This window comes from Mytilus californianus, unplaced genomic scaffold (genome assembly GCF_021869535.1).
Source record: "Mytilus californianus isolate M0D057914Y unplaced genomic scaffold, xbMytCali1.0.p SCAF_14, whole genome shotgun sequence".
NCBI lineage: Eukaryota > Metazoa > Mollusca > Bivalvia > Mytilida > Mytilidae > Mytilus > Mytilus californianus.
Genome location: NW_026262626.1, coordinates 38,726,135 through 38,736,188, shown reverse-complemented (window position 1 = coordinate 38,736,188; position 10,054 = coordinate 38,726,135). Strand labels below are relative to the sequence as shown.

Below are 10,054 nucleotides of genomic sequence, written 5' to 3'. Positions count from 1 at the left end.
TTTTTTGTCTCGCTCCTGGATCCGCCCCTGCAGACCGGGCCACCGTTATATGGAGCTTCAAATATGACAACAGCCTCGGAACCTATTTATAACCGGGTAGTCTCAAAAGATAAAAATCTCTATTTAATCTATACCTGTAAGCTGAGACTACCATAGTAGTACCATAGTAGTCTCAGCTGTAAGTTATAATGTTTCGACATGTTCAAATGAGCAACATATTGAATGCATTCTTAGACTAGCTACGTACCTAATCCAGTCAGGGGAATTACTTAAATGAATGATTTCTAAATCACTGATTCAAGTAACATCTTGTCCACAAATGTTGGAAGTAATTAGGAGTTGTCTTTCTTTAATAATCACCTATTTAAGTAGAACAAATAAATCACTAGACTAAGTGATTTAATTTCATTGTAGCTTTAAATATGCAATACTGATGATCCAGGAACGAATTATGTTGCTAAAGTTATCAGAACCAACATCTCTGTTGATAGGATGACTGCAATTTATATTACTTACAAATGCAAACAATAACTCTGGCTCATGACACAAAATGCCGTTATAAATCCATAATTCTGCAAACGTTTGCCCTTATTTCCAAAAGACAAGTGACATATATTAATTAATTATAAACAGTAAAATTCCGCCGCACTCGTAGCCATGGTAGCCTATAATCACCTAGGTTTCTATATGACTTTATCGAAAACAGGAAATAGTTTCTTAACGCCGCTTGACAAATACGTACTATATTTTATATTATTTAGTACCCTAAACATATGAAAGAAAGAAAAGCAAGTAATTTGATCATATCTCAACAAAACATGTATTATTATTGTTTCCTGCAAGTGACCATTCATTGGATTTTAGTACGTAAACAAGCATTTCCTACGAAGGAATTTTGAACAGATATATCATGTTATGGAGGGGTATTTACGAAAAATACCAGTCAAGGGACGGTGAAATTTCCCAAGCCGCTAGGCGAGGGAAATTTGGTCACAAGACTGGTATTTTTCGCAAATACCCCTCCATAACATGATATATCTGTTTAATTACACCGAATAGATTTTGATTGAAACTGTCTGTACATGTGAGGGGAAATCGTATAGTACCGCGGGAATTATACATGTACTTATATGCGTTAGTGCTGTCTTTTTGTAACGTCATGGTATCTTTATGTGTAAACGTCATTGTTATTCCATCATTAAATCGTTCATTTGTATAGACCTTTTTTCCCCTCTTTATATGTATATTTCTGACAGTTTTCGGTTTAACTCAATCAATAGTGCTACACCATGTTGTCAGGATAAAGTGAGAGAGGTTCCGAATAATTTTGGCGGGAACAGGCTCGCAAGGGTAAAAAAGGAATATCCAAAATGGCAAATACCACGGCAGAGAGGGGAATTTGAGGCAAATTCACCGGCAGTGGTGAAAAAACAGGCAAATTCGTTTGAAATGAGGAAAAAATGTTAGAATATGCGAAAAATACACTGGCTAACAACCAATCAAAATCCGGCATTCTTATATAAGGTGTAATCAAAAGGGAAATCTACCCCAACGATGTGTCAAATAACGTTCACAAACATGTTTTATAAACCCCTTACCCCATGAAAGAGTGAAATTAATGTAGACCCGTAAAAATCGTGATCGAAGAGCCTGCTCAATAACAATTGAATTTCACCGCTTTTATATTTTGTCAATTTGATAGATATTAAGTTATGTGTCATAATAACTGCTAAAAACGGTACAAGCTGTGTAAATATTCCATTTGATCCCAACACTTCAAGTTTGCCAAAGCTGTTTAAAAGTGTATAAAAATCAGCGAAGACTATTATTTTTTAGGTTTACAGATATTGATCCCAAATAAATTCTGAAATAATAAATGTGTTTGTTTCTTTATCACAATTGGTAATACCAGAAGTCCGTTACTATAGACCCTAGCAATGGACTTCTGATAATACCCATCTATAACAGTATGTTTTATTTTTCGTTCAAATTCTGTAATCTGATTCGTGACTTCAGGACGGATGGCACTCATCTTGGCTTATATACAAAATAAAAATGTCACAGTACCTGAAACCCAAATAGAAGTATCCGAAAACAAAAATAAAAAAGAAATACCATCAAATTAATCATGTTAATGCTTATGAAATAAATATAAAATTCCCTGTTTTTTCGTTAAAAAGTTACAGCAAACACAAAGACTGACTTGATTTTGATACTGTGAAGCACTCGATCGGAATTCTTATTTTTTTTTTAGAAAGGTTAAACTTTTAAATAGATAGATTTTGAAATCTTTCATGGCAAAATAGAAAATGAACCGTAAGAATCTGTCAAATTAAGTTGAGAGGATGATTTCCTTTATTCAGTCTAAAATTTTGAAAACATTTTGCAGGCACTTGAAAGAAAATATCACAAAAACATTTTCATGACATTATTTGATGTTCATGATGTTTTTCAAACGCTTAGAAAATATTTCGAGAAAATTTTTGTGAAAAGCCGATTATCATGATTATCAAAATGTTGTATACGCCATTGTTTTTCACATTGTTGTGATATTTCTTGACAATATTTTAATTATATCATGCCAATATTTTAGGAAATATATTTGAAAATGTTTTTGCGATATTTTTTCCGTCGTACACTTTTATATTTTTTTACATTTTTTTGTGATACTGATTTTCATGACATTTGACATAACATTTTTCATGACATTTGACATTACATTTTACAAATATTTTTGTATTTGCTGGGTACTCATGGTACTTGAGAAATATATCACTTGTAACTGAAACGATTATTTCAATCTGAATTACCTTTGAATTTCCAGTAAATTACATGTTTTAACTTTAACTTATTTTAAATATGGTTTACTTTTATAAATTGTGACTTGGATGGAGAGTTGTCTCATTGGCACTCATACCACATCTTCTTATATCTATATATTGTATGTTGTTATTACTTTTGATACTGTGATGTGGATACGAAATGTTAAACTTGCGTTCCATATGTATATAATTGTACGTGATTATCGCCCTTAGACATGTTTTCCGTACTGTGTCACTGATTGTCACTGTTATTCCGTATTTGTTAATTATACTTTAAACTGCTTCATATATGTAAAACTATTATTGGAAACTACATACAAAAATGGTGAGTGTATACGTATCTTTTTATCCACAAAGAAAATAAATCATGAGAAAATAGTAAACATATCATTGACGTCTTCGTTCTGGCTTAAAAATTAGACCGGCAATATCTTGTGTCATTATCTTCATGATAAACAGTTGGACTGAATTTAAACCATATTTATGAAAGAAAAAAAATATTGTTCAAATGCATGTATATTCTTTAATTCATCATGTTCATGTAAATGTTTGGTGGAAAATAATTCTATTAGGTTTACAGTAAAATATTTCCTATGGAACGTCTAAATAACATTTGTTATAGTAAGGATTAAATGTCTAGATATAGCAAACTATTATTTATGTTCTTAACTAACAGAAATAAAATTGAGAATGTAAATAGGGAATATGTCAAAGAGACAACAACCCGACCAAAGAGCAGAAAACAGCCGAAGTTCACCAATGGGTCTTCAACGCTACGAGATATTCCCGCAGCTGGCCCCTTCCAAACAAAAAAAATTGAGGAACAAATCATGGTAACAACGGGAAACTATAACCAAAATGTATGATTTCTTTATGATTTGAAAGTGATAAAATTTCACATGCAAATGAGCTAACAAATCACAACAACAAATCACGAACAAATTGCTTCCAATTCATAAGCAAATCACAAACAAATTGTCCAGAAATTGTTTTGAAATCATTTACAAATCAGAAGTCATTGCTTTCCTACTTCAAGCAAATCACAAACAAATTGTTTTCAAATTGTAAAGAAACTATAAACAAATTGTTATCAAATCTTTAACAAATCAGAAGTACATGAAGTAAATCATAGTCCTACCTCAAACAAATCACAAACAAATTGTTTTCAAATTATGAAGAAATTATAAACAAATTGTTATCAAATCATTAACAAATCAGAAGTAAATCATATTCCTACCTCAAGCAAATCACAATCAAATCTTCAATAAATTGGCATCAATTATCAAGTCACAGATTAAATCATTTACATCTAGATCAAAATATTGTTTGCCCCTGAGACCCCTAAATTTTGAAGGTCACTTGTCTTCATTTTACCTTAGCTATTCCTCTGATTGTTATTAATGTTAAGAGATTACTATCTCTGGTTGCCATGAGGGACGAATTGTTCCCTCTGTGAAAGGTTTCTATTACTTTTCCCGAATTTGACTCTAACGAGATTTGACAAACACATAGGCAACCATGTTCACGTTCACTAGACGGATGTCGAATAGGCGATAGGTCCAAATCTGCTAATGTAGATTTGCCCCTACTGCCCTGGACCTGGTCAGTAAACATCATGAAAAATTAAAACATAAAACTTGCTAGTGAATTTTGTCCATGATACACCATGATAGCTAACAAAGTTAAAAAATCATTTTCAAATCATTTCATAAGATATTCTAAGTAAACAAATCATAACGAAATCACATCATTTTAGCTAACAAATTTAACAATTTTTTTTCAAATCATTTCATACGATATTCTAAGTAAACAAATAATAAAGAAATCACGCAAAAACAGAAACAAATTGCTTACAAATCATACAGTTGAAACAAACCACAAAGAAATCAGTTTTGGGGAATTTGGCGAATTCTGATTTGTTTATAATTTGTTTAATGAATCGCAAGCAAATGATACTAACAAATCGCAGAATCACGATTTGAAAGAGATTTGAATACGATTCGAAGGCAATTTGTTCATTTATTTTTCTGTTTGGGCTAACATACCTCAAGCTCATACCTGTACATCAAATACTTCATGTATGCTGAAAATTCATAAAATATTGTGTGCATTTAGTCTGCTTCCAACAGATATTGCTATTTGAAGATATAGTGCAAGTTAATATTATTGCAATACCTAAATTTCACAATTTTCGAAATAAAAAAAATCATTGCAAATATAAACTGGTTTGAAATAGCAGCTAACCTAATGCATTTAATAAAGTAAAAGGTGAAAATATATATGGTAATATACAAATAAGGAGATGTCATATGATTGCCAATGAGACAACGTTCAACTAATATCTATATGACGTGAATAGAATATATAAAGTATTTTAAAATTAGAAAAAAAAGTATTTGAATGTCTCATTTGCTATTTCAACACTTACAACAAAAAGATTTAAGGCACCCCCTTCTTCACCACCCCTGCTCCACTGTAGCTTGCCATGTTCATAGGTAATCTTTGTCAATTAATATTGTCCCTTTTCATTGTTGTTCAAACATAAACTTCTTTCATCATGTTCATTAGCTTGATTATAAACACAAAAAGAATTTTACGCTTTTATTTTTTTTTACTATTTAAGAAATGTTCTTTTACCATGTTTACTTAAAAATATAATTGTTATTTTATAGCTTTTAATTTGACAACTGATTTTGAAACATGTTTAATCCAGTTAATAGAAGACAAGAAACAATGAAAATGTAAAATGTCTAGATATACACACTATTATTTTTTGACATTATTACTGACAAGTTAGAGATGTATATGTACCAGCATGACCATATTGGAAGGAAAATACAGAAATAAATAAAACCTCTAATAATGAAAAGATAGATGGATCTTCTTTTATCTCCCCTAACCAGATAACAAGCAATTTAGAAATGTTAATATACCAACAAGACCTGAATGGACAAGAGAAATCAGAGGCAGATGAAGTGTTTTATAGTGGAAATTTAAAGGGATCAATAAGTATCACTTCTGGCAAGGTCGCAGACCGGTTAGAGTCGTACCACAGTAGACAAGGAAGTACAGAAACAATAATCTCCCTTGAACAGAATTCTCATAAAGGTAATTCAGGAAGTTTACAGAATCACATGATAACAAATTCTAGGGGAAAACCTTATGAATGTGGTGTATGTGGTAAAGGGTATAAATATAGTAAGGACTTGTATGGACACATGAGAAAACATACTGGTGATAAACCTTATCCATGTGAAGTGTGTGGTAAAGGGTTTCGTATGAATAGAGACTTAAAGAGACACAGGGTCATACACACTGGTGAAAAACCATATAAATGTAATGTATGTGGTAAAGGGTTTAGTGATAAAGGAAATGTACATCAACATAGGAGAACGGTACATGTTGGGGATAAATCGTATAGATGTGATATGTGTGGTCAAGGGTATAGTAAGAATTCTAACTTACAGAGGCATATAAGAACACATACTGGTGAAAAACCCCACAAATGTGATGTTTGTGGTACAAGTTTTAGGGAGAGTCAGTGCTTACAGAGACACATGAGGATACATACTGGTGATAAACCATATAAATGTGATGTATGTGGTAAAGGGTTTAGTGATATAGGAAACGTACATCAACATAGGAGAACGGTACATGTTAGGGATAAACCATATAAATGTGATATGTGTGGTCAAGAGTTTTGTAAGAATTTTAACTTACAGAGGCACATACGAACACATACTGGTGAAAAACCTCACACATGTGATGTTTGTGGTACAGGTTTTAGTCAGAGCCAGGGCTTACAAAGACACATGAAGATACACACTGGGGATAAACCCTATACATGTGATGTATGTGGTAAAGGATTCAGTCTAGGTAGTGAGTTACAAAGACACAAGAGAACGCACTCAGGTGATACATTTATGAACAAATGAATACAATGTCTGCAGAAAACAGTTGTCTACATTATATCAAATAGACTACAAAATCAGAACACAATCTGATGACTTAACCTAATAACTTCGATGGTTGTTGTTAAGGGTTTTGTGTACCTAACAAGCACATGCGAACACACTCTGTTTATGCTGATGATAAACGATATAATATGATGAATGTTTTTTGGAAGTTCACTGATTTTTCGGCAGTTTGCATGAACAACTGGTGGCAATTATCCTTATAATTGTGGTAAAGGAGTTTCTCCAGGTGACATGACAATAAAATATCTTCTTTCACTTTCGAAAAGTTTTGACATGTCTACCTGACCTGGAATATATGATAATGAAAAAATTAAGAACTTAATTATTGGTTATATTGCATGTTATTTTTAATAGCCACCATAATTTTACGCAAACCTTTACATATAATTGCAGACCTGAAATACATTGTTATATATTTGAAATTCATGAAATTCATGTTATTATCAATTAAATCATAAAATAAATTAAGAATAAAAATGTAGATCTATTCTAATATTAATTGTAGTGCTTTAAGACTTTTATATTTTGTACATGTATCTAAGTATTTGAATTATATGTGTATATATGGGAGTTTTTTCCAAACAAAACTTGTCATGTGAAAGTGTTATTTTCATCATGTAATAATCACATGAAATTGATTAAGGTTGAGTTTCAGATCAAGGTATATCTAGAAAAGTGTTATTTTCATTTTTTAAGTTGAATTTATCTATAATAGATAGGGAGAAAATTTAAGGGTTACATTATTCTAAAATGTGATGTTCATGAATTCAAACTTTTCAACCTATGTTTACTTGTAAACACAAAGTCATGTTACAGTCTCATGAATCTGTAATGCTGTCAGTATATATAATGATAGACAATATACATGATATGTAGATCTATGTAAATTAACATTATGAATTTCAAAACATGTTGGAAATGACAAAATGACCGCAGAAGTAAAATATTTAGGGAATTTTGGTATCAAATGAAAGCTGAAATTACTTATATGAAATCGGAGGATATTACCAGTTGCACATATCAGAATTACATGTTTTTGTACTACCAATCTTCCTGGTACCAATGCGCTCTAATATGCAATTAAAATATGTATGTAAATATTTCCAGCAATAGTCAGGATAATGTATAGTTTTAGAAATGAAAGGACTGTCACTTTATTTGAACTTAAGGCAAAATAGCTATATATGCTTGTAATTGCAGAATTCAACATAGAACTACGATTTATTGGTTTTGTTCCTGAATAGGTTTTTTTTAACTTGAATGTTGACTGAAATTTGAAGAAAAAATTTAACGATTATATTAACAAGGTTAGTTTTATAAAAGAGGGACGAAAGATACCAGAGGGACAGTCAAACTCATAGATCGAAAACAAACTGACAACGTCATGGCCAAAAATAAAAAGACAAACAGACAAATAATAGTACAGATGACACAACATAGAAAACTAAAGACTAAGCAACACGAACCCCACCAAAAACTGGGGGTGATCTCAGGTGCTCCGGAAGGGTAAGCAGATCCTGCTCCACATGTGGCACCCGTCGTGTTGCTTATGTTATTACAAACCCGGTAAATAGTCTTATTCGATAGGTCACATTCGTGAAAAGGGAAGGGAATTGTAGTTACGACATAAGGAACATATCCGATATCATCTGTGAAACGGTTATTCCATAACGGTCAACCAACTTGTGATGGCGTCCGTAAAATTTACGAAGGGATGATTTCAACTTCACCATTTGGAACTCTTGGTTTAATAGCTTCCTTGTGAGCAGCAATCCTTTACCAAGGAAATCATGATAGGGAATACAAGCCCAGGAATATCGTATCAATTGGGAGATATATACTCCGTATGCAGGCGCTGCTGGAATGTTGCTACATAGAAATGGAAAGTTCACAATTGGGAAGCTGAAATCATCTCTTTTGTCGTAAAGTTTTGTTTTCAACCGACCCTCATTGTCAATTTCTAGATATAAGTCAAGATATGAGACAGACTTAACTGTATCTGTAGTATCCTTTATCTCTAGTTCGATGGGATAGATTCGTTCAACATAGTCACCAAATTTTGTGTTATTTAGTGAGAGAACATAAATAAATGTTTTATGACAAAGAAATTATCATTTAACATGCTTAATAAAACCATTTATAATCAAGTTTAGAGCTAAGTGGTTTAAATAGTCTTATGCCAGTTAGCTAGACAAACAGGAATCAATACTGAAATCAAGGACTTTCCTTATAGGTATAATCTTCACAGTGGAAAAAAAAAATAAAAAAAAATAATATTGAAATAAATGAAAATTTTATCTTTCACTGAAAGAAGGTTTGGTTTATTTTGATGGATATTTACAAATCATGAAATTATTCAAATTTAAAGTTCCAGTTGTATTTATATGCCCCATCTAGGGCTTTATGTTTTTCGGTCTGTGCGTTCGTTCGTTCGTCCGTCCGTTCGTTCGTCCGTTCATCCGTCTGTCCCGCTTCAGGTTAAAGTTTTTGGTCAAGGTAGTTTTTGATGAAGTTGAAGTCCAATCAAATTGACCATTTTGACACTTAGTACACATGTTCCCTATGATATGATCTTTCTAATTTTAATGCCAAATTAGAGTTTTGACCCCAATTTTACGGTCCACTAAACATAGAAAATGATAGTGCGAGAGGGGCATCCGTGTACTATGTACACAAAAAGTCATGCAAACTTACAGATCTCGGCATCACAGGCACACCGGCGAAGGATAATCAAGTGTACTTCATTCAAAATTTGCTATAATTATAATCAAATGCTTGCTAACTTACTCAAAACTCCTAACTAAATAATTGATAGCTTTAAATTCATTTGATTTGGAGTCAAAATTTGAAATCACAATATTTGTTTTAAACTAGTCCTGTCAAATTGAAATTATCTCTGAACAAGGTTTCAATCAGAGTTGTAATTTAACTTTTACTATATTTAGAAATATTTAACTTGTAATCTTTATTTTTGCGGAAATTTCTATTGTCTGTCACATGTATACACACCAAAATAACTAGTCATCAAGTACATCAGTAGTGGGGTAGTAAGGATTAAAGCGACTGTTTGTTAATGTTAAACCTTTGAGAGAAAATAGCCAAGAGGATACCCAATGACGTCATCATTATGTATTATGATGTCGTTTTTGTTGACAAAAAGCAAACACCTTCTGTCCCTAGTCCCTCAATAGTCATAAAACAACTTCTTCTTTTTGGTTAAGTCTATGTTTTCAATTGTAATTATATCTGCACCTT

General features: G+C 32.0%; 1 protein-coding gene across 1 annotated transcript; it reads left to right on the top strand.

The window, feature by feature from the left end:
- Positions 1-3,008: 3,008 nt before the first annotated feature.
- LOC127724509 (zinc finger protein 239-like) lies at positions 3,009-7,191 on the top strand. Its single transcript, XM_052231492.1, has 2 exons — positions 3,009-3,147; positions 5,495-7,191. The coding sequence occupies exon 2, from the start codon at positions 5,744-5,746 to the stop codon at positions 6,755-6,757; it is 1,014 nt and encodes a 337-aa protein (XP_052087452.1). The 5' UTR covers positions 3,009-3,147; positions 5,495-5,743; the 3' UTR covers positions 6,758-7,191.
- Positions 7,192-10,054: the final 2,863 nt, after the last annotated feature.